The 22,522-nt window shown below is 44.2% G+C and overlaps 1 protein-coding gene across 7 annotated transcripts in view; it reads left to right on the top strand.

Moving 5' to 3' along the window:
• Window positions 1–22,522, top strand: part of LOC147025796 (protein kinase C-binding protein NELL2-like) — a 370,788-nt gene that overhangs the window by 247,896 nt on the left and 100,370 nt on the right. For all 7 annotated transcript variants that reach the window (XR_015058010.1, XM_085880617.1, XM_085880618.1 and 4 more), the window contains 2 exons: window positions 12,989–13,111; window positions 13,304–13,399. Coding sequence is in view for 6 of the 7 variants with exons in the window: in XM_085880617.1 (XP_085736743.1) it covers window positions 12,989–13,111; window positions 13,304–13,399 (219 nt within the window). In the remaining variant the exon portion in view is untranslated. The remainder of the gene's footprint in view (window positions 1–12,988; window positions 13,112–13,303; window positions 13,400–22,522) is intronic.

Here is a 22,522-nt window from a genome sequence, read left to right as displayed (position 1 = left end):
CCTGAGTGAGTAGTTCGTGCTCCATCGCCTTGAGCAAGTAGTTCGTGCTCCATCACCCTGAACGAGTAGTTTGTGCTCCGCCACCCTGAACGAGTGGTTCATGCTCCATCACCCTTAGCGAGTGGTTTGTGCTCTGTCACTACACCCTGAGCGAGTGTTTCGTGCTCTGTCACCCTGAACAAGTGGTTCATGCTCCATCACCCTGAACGAGTGGTTCATGCTCCATCACCCTGAGCGAGTAGTTTGTGCTCAGTCACCCTGAGCGAGTGTTTCACGCTCTGTCACCCTGAGCGAGTGGTTCCTGCTCCGTCACCCTGACCGAGTAGTTTGTGCTCCACACCCTGAGCGAGTGTTTCGTGCTCCGTCACCTTGAACGAGTGGTTCATGCTCCATCACCCTGAGCAAGTAGTTTGTGCTCCGTCACCCTGAGCGAGTGTTTCATGCTCTGTCACCCTGAACAAGTGGTTCATGCACCGTCACCCTGAGCGAGTGGTTCGTGCTCAGTCACCCTGAACAAGCGGTTCATGCACCGTCACCCTGAGCGAGTGGTTCATGCTCTGTCACCCTGAGCGAGTGTTTCATGCTCTGTCAACCTGAGCGAGTGGTTCGTGCTCCGTCACCCTAAGCAAGTGGTTCGTGCTCCGTCACCCTGAACAAGTGGTTCATGCACCGTCACCCTGAGCGAGTGTTTCATGCTCCGTCACCCTGAGCGAGTGGTTCGTACTCCGTCACCCTGAGCGAGTGGTTCGTGCTCCGTCACCCTGAGCGAGTGGTTCGTGCTCCGTCACCCTGAGCGAGTGGTTCATGCACCATCACCCTGAGCGAGTCGTTTGCGCTCCATCATGTGCACTCCATACGCACGCGTCTGGGCAGTGTTTGTCTCCACACGTGTCCGGGCAGTGTTTATGTCCAGACGGGGAGTTTGTCTTCGGATGTGTCCAAGCAGTGTTAGTGTTTGGACGGCTTGGCTCCGGATGTGTCCGTTGGGTTTTGTGTCAGGACCTGTCTGGGTGGTGTTTGTGTCCGGCCCGTGTTTATAGTATGAATGGTATAAAATGGATTTCAGACATTATTTTGTTTCCTTCTTCACTGTTATTCGATGCAGAATCGTTTTGATGAGAAGGTATGAATTGAAATTGTCGCTCCACCACACGTCTTCCTTCCCTTCCTCTCACCTCACACTCTTCCCTTCCCCCACACCTCCTTACTCCCCCTCCCTCCTCCCTCCTTTCCCTCCAGCTCTTCTCTCTCTCTCTCTCTCTCTCTCTCTCTCTCTCTCTCTCTCTCTCTCTCTCTCTCTCTCTCTCTCTCTCTCTCTCTCTCTCTCTCTCTCTCTCTCTCTCTCTCTCTCTCTCTCTCTCTCTCTCTCTCTCTCTCTCTCTCTCTCTCTCTCTCTCTCTCTCTCTCTCTCTCTCTCTCTCTCTCTCTCTCTCTCTCTCTCTCTCTCTCTCTCTCTCCTCCCCCCATCCCTCTCTCCCTCTTCCCCCTTCTTTTCCTCCCTCCCCCCTTTGGTATTCCCGTTAGCGAAGCGACAGGTGGTATTTGCTCATAAAAAATATATATATGTATATATATATAGATGTATATCAGATTGATTAACTATACTACTTTGTCTAGCCTTCTCCCACCTTTGGCCCAACATCAAGCGAACTTGAAATTTGAAGGAGAAGGGATTGGGGTGGGGTGGTGGGGGGCGGTGGGTGGTGGGTGGTGGGGTGGGTTAACGGGGGTAGAAAATATCATGGTTTTGGTTTGCGGAAGATCGGAAATGGTGGTGAACAGGTGTTTTGAAGACCTGTTGGGAAGGATGGGGTTGAAGAGCACTCATATATTCAGTGCTCTATCAAACTTCTATCACCTTTCAGGAAACAAATCAATTGGTTCGCGGGTGCCAAGCGCCAGCAGTGACCACTATATTCGTTGTGTCTGTATGTATGTCTGTCTGTCTGTCCAGAGCACAACGTCGTGGGATGTGATCCGATTTGGATGAAACTTGAATATGATGTTGATATCAATGCCTAGTTTTGTCTTCTGGGCGATGAGCGTCCCACGCCCATTGTGGGAGGAGCCACGCTCACTTGCAATTTTTGTTTTTTCATATTTTTTCTCGATTTTTTAATCGAAATTCCCACTCGAGAAATTCTGCGTATTGGCCATATGTACAACATATAAAAAAATTCAGTTTGATTTGGTCATTTTTGAGGGAGAAGATAGGTTTTGAAGAAATGGGCGGTGACAGATAGTGGGGGAGCAGCTAAGATTGAGACAAGTCTGAAGACGACGATGGTTCACGAGCGGTATTTGACGATGTAGATTGTTTCAGAAGTCAAGGATGACACAATGTGATAATGTTTGACCAAGTTATAAAAATGATCAACATGATGTGGTACGAGTGACAGGTTATTAGCTGCAAAATGTCAAAAACCTGTTTTCGTTCAACAACTTTCAAAATTTGACCTTTGCATAACCTTTAAAGGTCACAAAACAATGTTGTGGACATTAAAATAAGGAAACAGGATACATGCTATAGCTTAATGGAGTTAGTTCGTTGAAGAAGGTCGAAAACCCGGTTCGATTCCCACAACTTTGAAAATTTGACCTTTGTGGCCTTTTAAAGGTCAAAGGTCAAGGATTATGACCTTTGGTGCAAAACCTCCTCCGGAACATTCCAGGAACAATATAACATCATATACGCTATATGGCATTTCGTACTCCTCGGATTATCCATACTTTGATGAAATCAGCGTAAAAACAAACTTGAAGGGGGCACCACGGGCAAGGTGTTCGAGATAGAGCAAAATGGTTTCAAGACTTTAGGTGGGGCATGACCTCAAGATTATGTATAAAAAATATTGTCATCCGAGCTCTCAAAGTTTGGGCGGTCATATGATTTTTATGTCAAAATTCGCAATTTTCTATGTTTTTGACCTTGTGACCTTGACCTTGGGACGAAAATGAAAAATCGGACGACAAGTTTTGGATAATTCATTTTGCTATTCAAATACCGAATAACCCATTCCATTCAGTCAATTCCCGAGGAGAAGATAGATTTTTAATCCGACTATCCCTTAAAAATGGCTATTTTTGGGCGTGGCTTCGCCCACAATGGGCATAGCCACGCCCTCATCCAGGAAAACACAACTGGACATTGATATCGAACACATAACTAAGTTTCATCAAGATCGGATCAAAGTCCACAGAGTTATGCTCTGGACACACAGACACACAGACACACAGACATAACAAATATACTGGTCACTCTGGCTGGCGCTCGTGAACCAAAAATCAGGAACCAAAACAGCCAATTCAGAAATACTCAGAGCAAGATTTCTTTGAAGAAAATGCGCGTAGTGGCGTGTCAAAATTCTGTGGAGTCACAGTGGAGTTCTTCGATCCAGAAACACGCGCAACCAACGGCACTCAATCGTATTTTTCGTGCAGCATCGTTCAATAATGCCCGCGAACCATCGTCGCCTCCTGGCTTGTCATCTCAATCTTATTTAATTATTGCATTTATTTATATTTTCATTTACGGATGCTTTCCGACAGTTCGGTGATTTTTTTTTTCTACCCCGGTGTATCAGCTTCAATACCCGTCGGCATGCAAAACTACCATGCTTTCTCTGTCACCTGGAAAGTACCGTACTTAATGGTCAGTCAGTAAGTGGATAGAATGAGCTTTATATATTAGATATACACGAGAACGACACTCAATGGAGCACGTATCTCTGCCAGGCTGAACAGTTTATGTTTTGTATCCCACTGATAGATGGGATATGCATCTGGACCTGAACCAAAATCTAATTGGCTTGTTCTTGTCACCTATCCAAATCATCCACCAAGTTTTGGAATAATCCGTCCACAACTTTTTGAAACATCATGCAATATGTCGTTTTTGGTCCCATCTCTCAATGGTGAAGAATCACTTAAAAAAATAGAAAATATATTGTATCCAGATACGGATCTGGATCTTCACTAAAATCTAATCAATTGGTTACTGTCACACACCCAACCTGTCCAGCAAATGCCGTCCGAATCCGTCCATAACCTTTTGAGATATCCCGCTCACAGATAGAAAGGCGGACATTCAGAGGTGAGAACATAATCGAGTTGTCGTGCTTTGTATTTTCTTACCGATCAGAATAATATGCAATATGGGAGAACAAAAAAAAAAATACCGTTGGAGTTTCTTGTTCCACTGCGAGCATCGTGTTCGTTGAACTTTTTGAACGCACCTCGTAATAGTGCTGTGATCCTTTGGCGCCACCGCATACCACTGCGGATGATCTCCCTCCATTGGACATTTCCCTCGAGGTCGATTCACCATTCAAATTGAGGGATTTGTCCTGTTTTGAGCTGCACGTGTCCAGTTGGTGGATTTACGCACCATTTTGATTGCTGACTCTTGGCAAATTTGGATGAATGGATTTTTGGAGCAATTACTTACAGCTTAAAACCATAACTCTGAGCATGATAGCAAAGCATTAGCTGCAGAGCGATTGCTTCCTGGGATCTTGCACGGACGATATTTCTGCCATCCCGCTCTCAATGGAGAATTGCTATCATTTTGAGTTTAATGTGCAGATTTAATTACTGTGGTTGTGGCAGAAATCATGATGGAAATAAGCCTCAATTATTCCAGTGAGTGATCCTTTTGGAGTTCATACGGTGGAAAATGAAGTCCGGTTAAATATGTCGTGTTAATGTTACAGCCTAGGGATTGTGCATGCAATCTGGATGTTCGCACTCGCTAATTAAACCTGTCTCTATTGTGAATTCTTTTTCTGTTTTTTTTTTTTTGTTCTTTTTTCTCTCTCAAGAGGAAGTGCCCGCAAAACCCTGCAATTCACCCTGCTTTCAAAACTGTATTTTGCTCTTGAGAAAGTGTTTGCGGCATCAGTGGCACAGTGACGTCATCGCTCGAGTAATTATTTCGCAGAAGATGTCGGCCCTGGAAGATTGCAGTTTTCAATAAATCGAGGATACAACAGAGGTGGAGGCGGAAGGAGAGCGAGAGGCAATAGAGAGGATTTGGAGGCGATCAGATAACGGAAAGGGAAGGTACAATATAATGTGTGGAGGGTTAAAAAATAAATTCACCATATTTTCTGGGAAGGGTAAATAAACACTGCGGTGTTCTGACTTCCATGTACGTATTCAATTTCTGTATTTATTTCTGGGAAGGAGAACTGCCATATTATGGCTTCCGTATGTTCACTATGTATACTTCTAATGGTCTCTCCCTTGATACCCAGTGACATAACAGTCACCATGTAAGATTAATGATAGACCTCAAGTATGACAAAGGTATAGGGTTTCTGATTCTTGTCTCAGATTACAAGTCCTGGTCACTCCCTCGGGTCCAGCCGCACTTAGCTGTGGAATTGGCTCCTCCGCCACTATCTCCGGGAATTGTCTGGCTCGATGAATTGCTTTTTGCTCCCCCCGCGGAGCCATATTCTTTCCCTGAGAATGGACTGCAGAGGTCAGTGCGGAACCCGCTTAGAAAGTGATTGTAAAAAGAGATACTGGCGTGGTGATAATTTTCAGGCAATTGGAACCAAAACAGCATCCTATTAACAAAGAAACAAAGAGATCGATGCTCAGGGAAAGTCAATTCCGTTTGAGTCAACCACATCTCAGCCTGGGTATTTAATTCATGACTCACGATGCTCAACATTCATATTAAACAATGTACAGCCATTCAAATTGAAGAGAAAATAAGTTTGGCATGGTAGTTGGGGACGAGGAGAAAAATTAGAGATTATTGAAGAGGATCCTATTAAATGGAGGGGAAGGGAAGGAGTATACACCATGCCTGTAGAAAGTGCACGCAACTTTCAAATTTTTCTCCTTTTGTTGCCTTATAGCCTGGAATCAAGTTGCGTCAAATCAGACTTTTTCCACCTTTATTTGCACATTGTAACTTCCAAGTGAAAAATAAACTTCCACAACTTCCAAGTGAAAAATAAATGATACAAATTTAAGAAAGTCAATTAAAAATACAAAACTAGAATATCTTGGTTGGATAAGTGATCACCCCTCTGAGATAATACTTGGTGAAAGCACCTTAGACAGCAATTATAGCTGTGAGTCTGTTGAGATAGGTCTCTACCAACTTTACACACCTTGATTGGGGAATATCTGCCCGTTCTTCTGTACAAAACTGTTCAAGTTCAGTCAAGTTGCGTGGGGGAGCGTTTATGGACAGCAATCTTCAAGTCATGCCACAGATATTCGATTTGATTTAGGTCAGGGCTCTGACTGGGCCACTCACGGACATTTATGTTCCTGTTCCTTAGTCACTCCAGTGTAGCTTTGGCTGTGTGCTTCGGGTCGTTGTCGTGCTGAAAGGTGAACTTCCGTCCCAATTTCAGCTTTCTTGTCGAGGGCAGCAGGTTTTCCTCAAGGATTTTGCTCCATCCATTTTCCCTTCAATCCTGACAAGTGCCCCAGTCCCTGCCGATGAGAAACATCCCCATAACGTAATGCTGCCACCACCATGCTTCACAGTAGGGATGGTGTTCTTTGGGTGATGTGCTGTGTTGGATTTGCACCAAATATAACGTTTTGCATTTAAGCCAAAAAGTTCCATCTTGGTTTGGTGAGACCACAAAACGTTTTGCCACATGGCTTCAGAATCTCAGGATTGGTTTTCAGACAGGACTCAAAGTGGGCTTTTTTATGAGTAATGGCTTCTTTCTTGCTACCCTACCATACAGGCCAGACTTGTGCAGTGCTTGCGATATTGTTGTCATATGCACACAGTGATCAGTCTTTGCCATGAAGGCATGTAGCTCTTTCAAGGTTGCCATTGGCTTCTTGGTGGCCTCTCTGATCAGTCTCCTCTTCGCTTGGTCATCCAGTTTGGAGGGATAGCAGGGTCTTGAAGGTACCATACGCCTTCCACTTCTTGATGATTGTCTTGATTGTGCTTCAAGGGATATTCAAGTCCTTTGAAATATTTCTATACAAATCCCCTGATCTGTGACTTTCAACAATTTTATCCTGGAGGTCTTTTGAAAGCTCCATCATGCTAATGGTTGAGTCTTTTCTGTGAAATGCATTGCCCAGCAGAGGAAACCGACTTGAACAGCTGATTTCATTCTGAAATAATCAGAATCACCACAATTTAAGACAGGTGGAGGCCGATTAACTTGGTGTGTGATGTTGAAGTTACACCTGAGCTAATTTACAATTGCTATCATAAAAGCGTGTGTGTGTGTGTGTGTGTGTGTGTGTGTGTGTGTGTGTGTGTGTGTGTGTGTGTGTGTGTGTGTGTGTTTGTGTGTGGCGGGGGGGGGGGGTGGACACTTACCAACCAAGATATTCCAGTTTTGTAATTTTATTTAAATAGTACGTGCCCATACGTGCGTGGCCGTACGTGCGTGGCCGTCCATGCAAACCAAAAAAAATAAAAAAAACTTTCAAACAACCACACAGGCCGTTCCTTCGCTCTCGTAAACGACGACTGGATTGGGGCATTGTGTTTATCTATAAATGCGCATAAGAAATCGAAAAATTATTATACTTCAGAAAGTCATCACTATCTGGAAGTGGTGCGTGCCCGTACGGAATGTTCACATGCATTCCACGAATTATTACTTGCATTGAAGTAACAACTGCTGTGATACTTACACACACAGAGTTAATTAAAATCCAAATTAAAATCAAGTTTACCTCCCTGTCTTTGCTTGCCATGACATTCGCTGCCATTGACCATTGCCACTCCTACGCCACGGTAACTAAATGGAAACCTTTCCCCATCGGCCATGCCTACGCAGCAACGTGTCCTGTCGTTGGTTGGTAAATAAATGGCCATAACTTGGGAAGCACTTGTCCGATTAATATCAAACCTTGAAAAGGCACATACTCAGGGCCCCAGCAATATACCTGGCAAGTTTCAATTAGATCGGACCAGTTGTTGTCGAGAAACAGCGGTCACACACACACACACACACACACACACACACACACACACACACACACACACACACACACACACACACACACACACACACACACACACACACACACACACACACACACACACACACACACAGATTGCTGGAATTATACATAGATGTACTGGAATTTGTAGAATTTGTTTTTCACTTGGAAGTTATGGGTTACGATGTGTAAACAAAGGTGGAAAAAGTCAAATTTAATGGAGTTTAATTCCAGGTTTTCAGGCAACAAAAGGTGAAATTTTTGAAAGGGGGTGCAAGGGCGTAGCCAGAGGTCCAAAAGCGACAAGGCGAAAAGAGGTGAACTTGGTTGATGTCACGGTGCGCGTTGCGATTGGGATTGGGGGGGGGGGCGCCGATAGTGTGTTTTTTGTTTTGTGACAGTATATATCTGGTACGCCAAATCTGTTAAAGGATGTTCATGATCAATACCCTGCAAACACAATAAGAAAGTAAACATAGGGATAATTTTATTTTCCTGTGTAATATTAGGGGGGGGGGGGTATTGTCCTATTTAGGTATTGTGATAGGAGTGGAGATAAGAGTATTCAGAGCACTGCCGGGTAGCTTTGATAGTTTTCTCCCCAGGGAGCTCAGATGGCCAGAAGGCTCAGGCCAGATCATATTTAAGGAAATGAGCGACGAGGCAACTGCCTCGTCTGCCTCAGCCTGGCTACGCCACAGGGGTGTCGACTTTCTATCGGCACTGTATGGGGCATAGTATGGGAAGAGAACGTGGTGGGAAGGGAGAGGGAAAAGGATTCTGTCATTTTTTTTTGCACACATAATATTTAAAGGATCCCTAATATCATTGCTGGCCCCAATAACCATTTTCTTATTACCTCCACCACCAAAGGTGAAAGAGGTTATGTTTTCACCGCTTTCTGTCTGTTTGTTTGTTTGTGTACAGGATGTCTCAAAACGTTGTGGGTGAAATTTTGTGGACAGGTTGGGTGTGTGACAAGGACAAATTGTTTTGACTTTTGTGACGATCCAAATCCGGATCTGGATTCGATAATTATTTAATTTTTTAAGTGATTCTTCACCATTGAGAGAGTGGACCAAAAACGATATAGTAGTGTATAGCATGATATTTCAAAAATGTATTGGGCCCGATATGTTCTCGTGGATCAGGTATTACGTGGCGGAGGTACGTTCTCCACCGAGTGCCCTTCTGGTCTGGTTATGTAATCAATACAATGTCAACAAATTTTGTACTACTCCACATTACTTAGTTCGAGGCTTGTTTTTTTTTTTTCTTGCTTCTCAGCAATATTTCAACTGGGATGTCAAACTCCATGTATGTATGCTCTTTCCACCTGCATCACATTTTATGCACATAGTATCATGTCAAGGGTGAAAAGGAGACCCTGTGTTTTGGTTTTGTTTCGAATGTCATGTTTGCATCATAGTATAACCACGTTGCATTTTGTCATTGATTCCTTATCAATGTGACCTTATTATGTGCCAACATCCCATTTCTCGGTGACAAGTCGCATATCATGGCATCTTATGATGCGTTTGGTGAATTCAACCAGGGGTGTTGGTTTACATACATGAGCAACAGGTAGTCTTCTTTGTGTATCAGGGTTTGGGGAGTCAAGCGTGTTATTCCTGTGATGTTGCGTTTCACATCCAAACTTGGCATTTGAAAGGAAGGTCATCTTGGAAGGATTTACTCAAAAATGCAAATTCGGAAATCCTGACCCCATCTTCTCGCATGCCCACATCATCCCCTTATCTTCGTCTTTCTCATTACTCCAATACCCTTTCAACCTCTCTCTATTTTTCCTCTTCTTCGGATGACCTGCACCCTTCTATCTCATTCTTTCCACTTCCTAATTCATTCTCTCAATAATGTATTTCTTAATCAGACCCAGAAGTAGGCAGGATATCTCAAAGTTAATCAAATAGAAGACCAGCTTACTGCATTGGAGTCATTAGGAGGAACCCGAATAGGCAAAGATAGAATCATCAGGAGGAAGCTCAATAGGATTTGGATTTCAGCTGCTACTCCTCTATCCTCAAACCTGTACAGGTGCAGCCAAGTGAGACAATATTCAAAAACTATTTGTAAGAATTCACCTCTCCAGAGACAGATGGATAAAGAAAGAGAGAAATTAAAAGTTTTTTTTTTTTTTTTAAATAGAGTGAAATTAGCCACACAGAAATAGAAATTCTTGATCCAGAAATACCTTATGGGTTCTTCAATTCAAGTATTGAAATTGCTGCCGCTGAATGTACATGGGAGCACGTGCAGGACCCAAATCTTTACACAGGCCCTCTGGATTCCTGATGAACTTCCTGGTCCGCTCGTCGGGCACTTTCGCGACACAATTCCGTTTTGATGATTTAAAATTTTTATTCATTGCCTATTGCAGAAATTCCAATGCAATGGGAACTTGTTTCCCACAACAACCAACCATCCCCTTTGACAGGAGACCTGAGAACCCTGCAACAAAAAGCTTCAACTCAAAAGGAAAACACGTCGTATGAATATATATTTTTTTTGATACTTCGGAGAATACGAGCTCATCAGACTTGTTTTGAAAATTATCTCAAAAAGAACATAAAAAAAAAATTCATGAAAAAACCCTTCCTCATAAAAAACATTTAAGTCCGTCAATTATCCCTGAAATCTCTGCTTTTGGACCTGAACCACCCCGACGACAACGTTCATGACCTTTACGCCTCATTCTAATTGGATTGGCAAAATGCTCATTACCAAAAATGTCACTCAGAGAAACCGACCCCATACCTGGCACCCTATCATTAAAGCCTAAAGGAAAGATCATGTATATATATATAGGGTCCTAATCCAAAAATCCTCTTTGCAATCAGCTCAACACTGCAGTCCTCTTCATTATCAAAATCTTTAACATTAACTAAGTCTACAATTTCAATTGAACAATGGCTAAAATCGTGCCCCACCTCATTAAAATTATTATATAAATATGTCTTAACACCAGGAGACGCACTATAACCCTGAGTCCATTCAAATGTTGATGCCAACATTGTGAAGTTTTTACCTGCATATCGTGAGCCACAATCTCACCTACATGGGCACTGTGCCTGCCTGGCAATCAGGGCGTAACAGCCTTTACCCCAAACTTAAAACCGGATCAAAGTCAGCAGCTACTCTTTCATAAATCTGAAGGCAGGCAGCTTGTGCCCCAAAATTAACAAAAATAAAAGAAAAAGCAGGGATTAGCAGGAATATCGAGAAATGTGAAAGACTGAAGAGAGATGTGCAAGAGAAAGGAACAAAGATTAAAGATGTCGGGAAGAACCCAGATCGAGGGATAACAGCAGACTACTCCCCAAGGCTCAAACACAGCAACATAAGCTGCCAGGGGTCCATCAGTGGGGAAGCCTAGTCCACACGACATCAGGATATGGTCCAAGCGTAATAAAATAAAACCGAGCGGCCCGAAACTTTGCATGGACACAAAGGGAATGCATGAATGAAAACTGGGTGTTTTGGGTAAATTTAAACACCCCTTTTGAAGATCATTTACGGCCTAATTTAATGACAACACTACATGGCCAAAAGTATGCGGACACACATTCTGGGCTGTACAGCCCACTGCGCCACCATGGCTGGCACAATCGGGCCAGAGAGATCGTAATCGGCATCATTGCACACCTGTGACACGTGTGCCTCTGCTACGGGAAGTCCACACCTCGCCCCTCCAACAAACAAGAGGTTTTGCATATACATAATTAATCTCTACCTTGTCTATAAATTACATACGCTTCCTCCTCAGCGTCACATGCAACAAACGACTCACTCCAACAGATACCTGTGACATGGCAATCTCGCGTACTCGAAACATACGGACCATACTACATTTGCCACAGTCTAGTGACGGATCCCCTCTTCCAAGAAACACAATGTTCACGCTCGATGGGGTCATTAGGTCGGACGTGAGCATTATTACTTCCTTGTTTTCAGTGATTTATTTTGGTTCCTGTTTCCATGAGTTTTCTGGAGCTGGGATATTTGAGACTTTTGCAGATGTGCCAGTGGATTACTCTTCATACCTTGTTGTTCCTTTGGGTGTACGGCTGCTCTGACATGAGTTGTTTTACATCCCAACAGGAGGTGGCTCGTACTTTCTGTTTCTACCTTGCAGAACCGACACTTATCCGATTGACTCATTCCCGCCATCTTATTAAACCCATTGGTGTAGTATCCATGGTTTTTGGCATGATTTGTTCTCCATGCCAGTTGAGCTGACCTCTTCTTCGCCATTCCAAAGAACCTTCTTAGTCTATTCCCAATCTGTCTAACAATTCATTTTTTAATACCTTCCTGCTCTTTTGCTCTTCAACTCACAACTCCTTTGTTTTTCCCCCAGTTGTCGGTGCATATCTGTTGACATTTCATTTTATATTTTTCTTTTGACTTTTTTGCAATTGTTGGGGTTATATTCGTCGTTGCTTCGGTTTCTTGTGTGACATCTTACATTCGCATCAGTCTATTATGGAAAGTTTTTGCTCGGTGGGTTTGGAATACCTTCTCTGGTTTGTTGTAAATACGGACACCCCACACCCCCCCCCCACCAACGTACTCACTCTCCCATCCCCCCTCCCTCTTCGCTCCCCCACCCTTCCTCGCTCCCTCCTCCCCCCTCTCTCTCTCTCTCTCTCTCTTCCACCCTTTCTCCCTCCCTCCCCTCTCCCGCTCCCACCTCTACCCGCCCCCTCCCTCTCTCGGTATTCCCGTGAGTGAAGTGACATGTGGTATTTTCTGCTTCAAGTCTGCTGCCCGCCCAACCTAATGACCTCTCCCATTTCCCCATCTGAGCTTGACTACCTTGTACACCAACTGATACCCTGTCCCACGAACACCTGAAACTCTTATTCCCATGCTGCGGTGCATCCGTGTGTTCTTCTCTGTCTGTTTCCCTTTCACTCCACTTTTCCCATTAACTCTTTGACCCCTTTTCTTCTTGACATGATCCTGTCATTGAAAATTTTGCACTCTCCTCACCTCCCAACCCATTTCTCTTCGACAGAGCATGACGAGTGCCAGAGTGGGACACACAAATGCAATCCCAATGCCATTTGTACCAATACCGTTGGTAGTCATAAATGCACCTGTCTGCCGGGCTATGTGGGGGACGGCCACAGCTGTGAAGGTGAGCACATTATTTGCACTTATCTAAAGAGATCCCACCCCCTCTTCCTTCTCCCTCCCCACAACCCCCCCCCCGCCCCCCTCCCCATCTTAGTAACTAAAGTCATCAAGCAATCGATGATAACAGAAATTATGGATTTGTTTGTGTGGTTTAAAGCCTTTAAAAAAAAGTTCAACATCTTACCCTCCCCAGCATCCTGTGGGGAAGGCTGCATAAACGGAGGCACGTGTGTATCCCCGGACGTCTGCGTGTGTCCCTCCGGGTTTTCAGGCAGGCATTGTGAATCAGGTGAATTTTCATTCCTTATTCGTTGGTTTCCTTTCTCTTTCTACAAGGGGATATATATTATCTTTGAAAAGATTGCAATGAGACGAATAACATATGTAGGGGCTATCGAGTGCTATCTGGGGGGGGGGGGGGTACAGGGGCTATCTACGAGTGCACAAATCATACAGAATCGGGAGAATTTTGGGGGAATTTAATTTGGGAAAATTAAATTCGAAAATAGGATGAAACCAAGGAAAGCTGGATGGATTAGGAAGGAGGGAAGAAAAAAGGGAAAAATCAATTTTGAGTCGGGAGAGTAAAATGAAGGAAACAAGAGCCAATATATAGCGCAGGTGAAAGGTGAGGAGGTTAAAAAAATTCATCCTTTATGAGTGTGTAACATGCGGCAGACTCCTCGCAGAAATGTATCTGAATTTAAAACTACAGCATGACGAAACTACCACACTTTATCTGGATTGGTTTTCCACTTGAAACCCGCCATTCAGAAAGCCTCATTGGGGTTGCTGCAGCAGTTATCGACACCATAACAGCGGTGTGTTACCAGGCGAGATACTAATCCAGTCTTGGGGGATTTCAATGCATCGACTGGAACTGATAGGGATGGTTATGAGGTGTGTGTTGGTCCCCATGGGTCTGGAACTGTGAACCAGAGAAGCACTAAGTTCCTTGACTTTGCAAGAAGTCATGGACTTCAGGTGGCTGGTTCATAGATTCAGCGCCCACAAGCTCATCGCTGGACTTGGTATTCCAACGCTGGCGGTGTGGCAAAGGAGATTGACCATGTCCTCGTTGATGGTCGCTGGAGGATGAACCAGAACTACAGGGTCTATCGGAGTACTCAGTTCCTCAATCCCGACCATATGCTTGTTGTAGCAACTCTGAAGTTACAGCTTAAATCTGGGAGAATGGTACCATCCCAGCCTCGGCTGGATGTTGGCAAGCTCAAGGCTGAGAGGGTACCTGAGGAATTTGCGAACAGGCTGACTGGACATTTGGGGGGTCTGGATGCTTTGGGCGGTCCTGAAGAGTTGTGGAGCGCCTTCAAGACCACCTTCCTCGATGTTGCTGGTGGATGCCTTGGAGCTCACCGCAGGGCAAAGAAGAATTTTGTCTCTCAAGGGACACTGGATACCATTGACCAGAGACGCAGGGCCAGGCTGAATGGCGGAGCTGAGCTGTTCAGGGAGTTGAGGCGTAAAACTGGATGTGCGCTGAGGAAGGACAAGGAGGCCTGTGTGCAGGGAGTCTGTAAGTGTGTCGAGCATCACCGTTGATCAAGTGATTCTCATCCTGCTTGCAGGGGAATTTGTGCATTGCGTTCCTCCAAGCCCGTCCCTCGGTGTACTGAAGTTAGAGTGGAGGATGATGGCTCTTGACAGCAGAGGAGTCCAAAGTGAAAGCCCGCCGGGCCAATTACTTTGAGCGGCTGTACCAGGCTGATTCATCAGTTATTGAGTTGGATGTCAGGGGTGTTGCTATCCCTATTGCTGACCCTCGAATCAACTGTAATCCACCTTAGTTTGTGGAAACACGGGCTGCGGTGGACAGGATGAAATGGGTAAAGCTCCAGGGATCTGTGGCATCCATGCTGAACTTCTGAAGGCTGGTGGAAATGCTGTACTCATGTCATTACATGCAGTTCTGTGCTCTGCCTGGAACACAGGCATCATCCCAACTACCTGGAAGAGGGGCCTTGGTGTCCCTCTCTGGAAAGGGAAGGGTTGTCCCCAGGACTAGGGGTGACGCTGCTCTCAGTGCCGGGCAAGGTCTTTGCTCGGATAATTCTTGATAGGGTTCGCCACCATATACTTGAGCACCAGCGTCCAGAGCAGTCAGGCTTTACACCAAAGAGGTCAACGATTGACCGTATCCTTGGTCTTCGGATCCTCACCAGATGCAGGCGAGAGTTTCGGCAGGCGCTGCTTGTAGCCGATGTTCATCTCTGCAAAGAATTCGATTCACTGAATCGGGATGCCCTTTGGTGGATTCTCGGTCTTCGTGGGGTGCCACCAAAACTTATCAATCTGATGTCTGAACTATACTCTTGTACTGAGATGCTGTAAGATGTGGTGATACCATCTCTGACTTATTTACAGTTGTCACCGGAGTTCATTAGGGGGCGTGTGCTGGCCCCCACACTTTTCAGCACTTGTAATTTTTAATCTCAAGTTCTCTTTCTGTCGTTGTATGTGTATTTACCGTGGGTTTAATTAAATTTGTTGATTTTTTTTAATGACCCTGTGAAGACCTTTTTGCTTTCCATTTGCCATTAATTTCTTTCCCTTCACCGTTCTATAAAGGCCTTTCATTCCCAACGGACCATCAAACGCTCCATGCACCTAATTTGCTTTCCCCATTCTTTGTCGGGTTTTTTTTTCTTCTTCTTTCAATTACTAGCATCCACTTTGTTATAATCCTTTTATCTCCAAGTTTGATACCATCCGTCTGCCTCACTGTAATATTTTTTTCAACTTAAGTCGTTTTATCTCCCATTATGCTTTTTTTTTTTTACAATGCACCTGTAATTGAATGATGCTTTCAACTTTGCACAGACATCCCGCCATCTTCCATTCGCTTTATTCGGATTCTCCTAAGAACAATTCATCCCGCGTTGAGCCAAGTCCATCACAACACTGTTTCAACTGAACTCTCAAGAGGCCACGACGCGGCCAGTTTGAGGACGTTAATCATTAATTGTGCATTCAATTGAAGCTCAGATATTCTGCCTCACATCTCATTGGATTTTACACATGGCATTAATTGTGGCATTCGATGATGACAGAATGACAGGATTTAGAATTGGAGATGCCTCATTCGATTCGGGCAGCTTTTCGCTGTCGTTTATTCAATCACTCCCCCGCACAGCACCTGTAAGTCACGTGATCATACCTGCATGACGAGTAGGTTTGTTCGATCAACATGGGAAACCGTTGCTGAGACGGTTAGTAATTGCGAGTAATATGAAAAATTGGATGTGCTGGGTTTTTTTTTTTTCGTTTCGAGGGGGCAATGGGAATAAAATGGTGCAATAATGGTGACGATCCGTTTGACTCGAACGTTGAACTCATTTTCAATGCAGCCGTGATCATAACAGGAAAGGTGGAGGTGAGAATTCTTCTTGGAAACAGGAATTTGCAGGAAAGCAATTTTTAATTAACAGCTGTTACCTCGTGTCTACTGAAGTAGAGTTAATGTGCATGATCAGGTATTACAAAAAAAGACTTGTCGAATACGTACAGCGGCTTCAGAAAGTATTCGCACCCCTCGACTTTTGGCACTTTTTTTTGTGTTACAACCTGAATTTATAATTGATTAAATTTAAATTTTTTTGTCACCGATATACACAAAATACCTCCACAATGACAAAGTGCAAACCTGTTTTTAGAAATTTTTACAAATTAATTATAAACTAGTAGGTGCCCGTACGTGCAAAAAAAAAAAAAAATATATATAATAATAATTTTTCAAAAACTTTCAAACCGCGCGCCAGAAACAAAACTCACAGGCCGTTCCTTCGCTCTCACGTGACCGTACGTGCAAAATAATAAAATAATAATAATAATATAAAAAACAATTTCAAACCGCACGCCAGAAACAACAACCACACAGGCCGTTCCTTCGCTCTCGCGTGCCCGTACGTGCGTGGCCGTACGTGCAAAAAATAAACTTTCAAACAACCACACAGGCCGTTCCTTCGCTCTCGTAGACGACGACTGGATTGGGGCATTGTGTTTCTCTATAAATGCGCATAAGAAATCGAGAAATTATTAGAATACAGTAAGTCATCACTATCCGGAAGTCCGTACGTTGTAACCTGAAATGGGGAACGCGGCTGAGGATCTCTTCCCCAAACGGCCACGCCTACACAGCAACGTGTCCTGTCATTGGTAACTAAACGGCGCCCTTTCCCCATCGGCCACACCTACGCAGCAACGTGTCTTGTCATTGGTTTGGTAAATAAATGGCCATAAATTGGGAACCACTTGTCCAATTATTATCAAACCTTGAAAAGGCACATACACAGGTCCACAGCAATGTACCTGGCAAGTTTCAATTAGATTGGACCAGTGGTTGTCGAGAAACAACGGTCACAGACACACACACACACACACACACACACACACACAGATTGCTGGAATTATAGATAGATGAAAAGCTGAAATGGTTTGCATCAGTAAGTGTTCAACCCACTAAGCCAATACTTTGTAGAAGCACCTTTGGCAGCGATTCCAGCTTCAAGTCTTCTTTGGTTTGTCTGTATCAGCTTTGCACATCTGGATTTGGGGATTTTCCCCCATTCTTCCTTGCAGATTTGCTCAAGCTCTGTCAAGTAGGATGGGGGTGTCGGTGAACAGCAATCTTCAAGTCTTTCCACAGATTATATTATCAGTGGGATTCAAGTCTGGGCTTTGGCTGGGCCACTCAAGGACTTTCACATTCTTGTTCTGACGCCATTCCAGTGTTGTTTTGGTTGTATGATTGGGGTCATTGTCCTGTTGGAACAGAATTATTTGCCGCAGTCTGAGGCCTTTTGCACTCTGAAGCAGGTTCTCCTCAAGGATTTGCCTGTATTTGGCTCCATTCATTGTTCCCTCTCTCCTTACAAGTCTTCCAGTCCCTGTCACTGAAAAACATCCTCATGGCATGAAGCTGCTACCACCATGCCTCACGGTAGGGATGGTGTTAGATGGGTGAAAAGCTATGCTCAGATTACACCAGACGTAACGCTTTGCATTCATGCCAAATAGTTCAATTTCCACGTCATCAAACCACAGAATCTTTTGTCTCATGCGCTCAGGGTCTTTCATGAGCCTTTTTGCAAACTCCAGGCATGCTTTCATGTGCCTATTTCTCAGAAGTGGCTTCCGTCTGGCCACTCTCCCATAAAGCCTCGATTTGTGAAGTGCTGCAGAGACTGTTGTCCTGTGGCAGGTTCTCCCATCTCAGCCAAGGAATTCTGTATTTCTGCAAAGTGCTCATTGGGTTAATAGTCACCTCCCTGACCAAGGTCCTTCTTGCCAAGTTTGGTGTGACAGCCAGCTCGAGGAAGAGTCTGGGTCATTCCACATTCTTTCCATTTCCTAATGATGGAGCTTACTTTTTTATAGAGCTTACTAATGAACTCTTGCAAACTTTCATCACTCAAGAAATTGTTTTATACCCTTCCCCAGATCTATGCCCCCTAAAAATTATTTCTCAGAGTTTTATGGACAGTTTCTTGGACTTCATGGTGGAGTTTCTGCTCTGACATGCACTGTCCACAGGTGGTACCTTATATAGAAAGGTGTGTTTCTTTATAGATCATGTCCATTCAATTGAATTGGCCACAGATGGACTCCAATCAAATTGTGGAGACATCTCAAGGATGATCAAAGGAAATTGGATGCACCTGAGCTCAATTTGGAGTGTCATCGGCAAAGGGGTTCAATCCTTATTGATGTAAAACATTTCAGTTTTTCATCAATTTGAAAAAAATTCTCAAAATGTGTGTGTGTGTGTGCATGTGTGTGTGTGTGTGTGTGTGTGTGTGTGTGTGTGTGTGTGTGTGTGTGTGTGTGTGTGTGTATGTGTGTGGTGTTCCACATGTGTACAGCATCCAACGGGAACCACAACCATCACACAACCAACACCTCATCGTCCAACCCGGACACCAAACCCTTCATGTTCGTGACCCTGAAACACAAAAACAACAATAAATGCACACACGTACACACGGAAGCTGTGACAAAGCACACCACAAGGAGGATGGTGAACGTTCTGGTATTTCCAGTTGTAATTTATGGATGTGAGTCATGGATGGTGAAAAAGAAAGAAATGAAGAAGACTCAGTTTTGAAATGTGGTTTGGGAGACGAATGTTAACAATTCCACGGACTGAAAGAAGAATCAACAAATCTGTCCTTGAAGAAATGAGACCGACATGAACATTATTAGAAGCGCTGATGATGAAACAGAAACTGTCTGTCTTTGGACACATCATACGTGCAGAAAACTACAGTCTGGATAAATCAACTATGCCAGGTGTGGTTGAGGTAAGAAGAGGAAGAGACAGACCGTGTATGTGCCTGATAGGTTGGTGTAAAGGCTGCAACAAAACTGTCTCTGCCGGAGCTCCGGAAAGCAGTGCATGATGGGGATGTTCGCCGAAATGTGATCATGAATGTCACCGGAAGTCGGCCACTGGTTATACTCATTTCTACTTTGGTGGGTGTGCGGACCAATGCCTCTTAGCCGATACATGCCGATGTGCAAGTACCTCCAATTTTCTCCAAATTCCTCACGGGTAAGTACTGCACTATGTTGGTGACCATTGAGAATGGGGTTATGGGTCAAATAAAGGTCACTTTTAGTGCAAAAGAGTGTTGAGGGCAATATCTCATGTCACGCTTGAAGCCATGTGACCAGGAGAAATGACATATGATGCCTCAAGATATGGAGTCCTCAAAAAGGTAATCGTACGTTGGGCAGAATTGACTGAATCGTTTGTGGTTATAATGATTTTTACTTCCGGTAGATGTGCCCCCACGATAAGCTATTTATGCACCTTAACACGGAGTTCATCCAAGGTGGGAAACCCCTCGGGGAGGGGGACAAGTTGTGTTGCAACAAGCTTCGCCGTGTGACCCATATTCCCCTTGGCAAGGATGTTTGAGATTGGATAGGTGATGGCCACAGTCTCAAGTCATGTCTCCATCGATCTTGGTGACATGAAAGCTTTTAATACTCAAAAAGGTTACAGGAGTCATGAGCTGGTTGTTTATATGAGGTTGATAATTTTTTGGGGCATGCGTACTCTGTAAAATAAATGACATGAAAAAATAAAAATGACAAAAACAAATAAATAAATAAACACGGAAGACGCGAAATGGGTACGAAATGGTTCTGGTCCACCTGGGCCCTCAGAAAGGGGTCTTCAAGCTGTCAAGCGGTCCATTGAGAAAACTCCAGGTTGCAAGGCAGCAGATGTTGCAGAGGAGGTCCAAGTTAGCTCAAGAACTGCCGTGTGGTTCCTTCATCAACTGGACTACTCTGGGAGAGCAGCGAGGAGAAAACCTCTTCTTAGACAGGCCAACATTCAAAGGAGAAAGAAGTTGGCTGACGAGATGGCCACCAGACCCTTGGAGTTGAGGCAAACTGTATTTTTTTCAGATGAGTCCCAATTTGCTCAATTTTCTGACAGTGGACGCGTATGGGTCTGGAGGCTTCGCAGTCAAGAGTTTTCTAATAATCGAATGCAGCCAAATGTCAAACACGGTGGTTTTTCAGTGATGGTGTGGGGAGCAATCTGGAGGGCTGGTCGGTCAGAGTTTGTGGAGTGTGTTGGCGACATCAACTCTACGATACATATTTATATCCTTGAGTATGGACGTCTCCCTGTCTTCTCCACTCGTCAGATGGTCAAAAACAACACTATGTTCATGGAAGATGGAGCTCCATGCCACACTGCAAAAATGACCAAAGAATGGCAGGACAGAAATGGGATCAAGCGACTTCCATGGCCAAGTCAGTCTCCTGACATGAATCCCATTGAACACCTCTGGGCCATATTGCATCGAGCTGTACGTAAAAAGTCCAGGAAACAAACATCACGGGCAGAATTGCTAACCCGTTTGAGTGAAGCCTGAACAGAAATCCCACATGAGAAAATTTCAGAACTCGTTAGTTCTTTGCCTGAAAGGGTAAAAGCGTTGAAATCTACAAATGGCAAGTCTGCAAAATACTAGTGTACATATTAAAATGGATCAAATGTACTTCAAATGTTCAATAAATAAATTTTTAAAATCATGGTGTCTATTTACTTCTGTCATGTCTCTGTATACCATGATATTTCAAAAAAGTATTGGGCCCAATATCTTCTCGTGGATCAGGCATTATGTGGCGGAGGTATGCGCTCCACCGAGTGCCTTTCTAGTTTTGATATAGCATTCATTCATTCATTGTCATTGTCAACAAGTCAACAAGCTCAAGTCTCAAGTCTTTATGGCCAAGTCTCAAGTCAAGTCACAAAATTTGCGACTCAAGTGCGCCTTGAGTCCAAGTCACTGACTCGAGTCACCATCTCTGCCACGAGGACCCAAAAGACTCAAAGGAACCAAAAGATCCAGAGGACCCAAAACACCCATCAAGACCCCTTTTACCTTTATGACCCTATTGATGCCTTCAGATCCCTTCACCATTTAGACCTTTTATATCCTTTCGAGTTGAGACTTTTACAACCCTTCAAGTCCCTTTAGACCCGTTAGACCACAACAAAAGTCTTTCTGTGCTCCGCCACGCAATCCATCTGCGAGATTAACATGGCGCTGGGGTATTCAGTTTCACTCTCTGGCGATGAACACGTGCTGGACACGCAATGTGAGCTGTAATTGAGCAGAGCACTAGGGCTATCCACACGACGTCAAACGGAGTCTCACGCATGCTCACACCCCAAGTTCGACCCTAGAACGTCCAAACCCAAGTATATACTATGGTGTGTCAGGTTCTTCCATCTTCTGCCGGTCTAGATGGAGGTGTTGAATGTCAGTGGTGACGGTGTTTGAGCAATGGCAGCAGTGGTTTAGCATAGTGGTTGTAGTGTGGTGATTCATGATGGATGTGGTCGGTCGTTCATTGTGGCTGTTCATGACGAAGGTAAGCGAGCTTGGGTTGTGGTCCGATGGTGTGGTGATTTTTATAAAGGTGTTGTGGTGGTGTACGAACTGCTGCAATGTTGGTGTTCGTGTCTGGTGAAGTCTGAAGTGTAATGTCTGTGTGTAGTGGCGCACAAATTGAAATGATTTGCCCCGGATGCTATGGTCCTTGGTGTGCATGCATGTGTGAAGTAAGGAGAGGTTCACATGTGCGGTGAAGCAAAATAATGCAAATCATGAAAGATGGGTAAAGGATCGAAATAAAAACACAACCTTAAGCCCACACAACACAGATTGTCCCATAAACTCACTACACATAAGGGAATGACTATCGAAAACAAATAGTACAAACTAAAAGAGTAATCAGAGATTGCAAACCCTCACTCGGATTTCTTTTGAGCAGTGTATTTTTATACTGTATGTTTTCGGGTAAATCCAATATGGCTGCCAAATCATGAGACAAACGACATGACATGTGTGAACATTTTGTTCCT

This window comes from Eptatretus burgeri, chromosome 5, assembly GCF_056783735.1.
Source record: "Eptatretus burgeri isolate ZD-2024b chromosome 5, Ebu_testis_v1, whole genome shotgun sequence".
Lineage (NCBI taxonomy): Eukaryota > Metazoa > Chordata > Myxini > Myxiniformes > Myxinidae > Eptatretus > Eptatretus burgeri.
The sequence above is the reverse complement of the archived record's forward strand: the minus strand, read 5'-3'. Positions and strand labels throughout refer to the sequence as shown.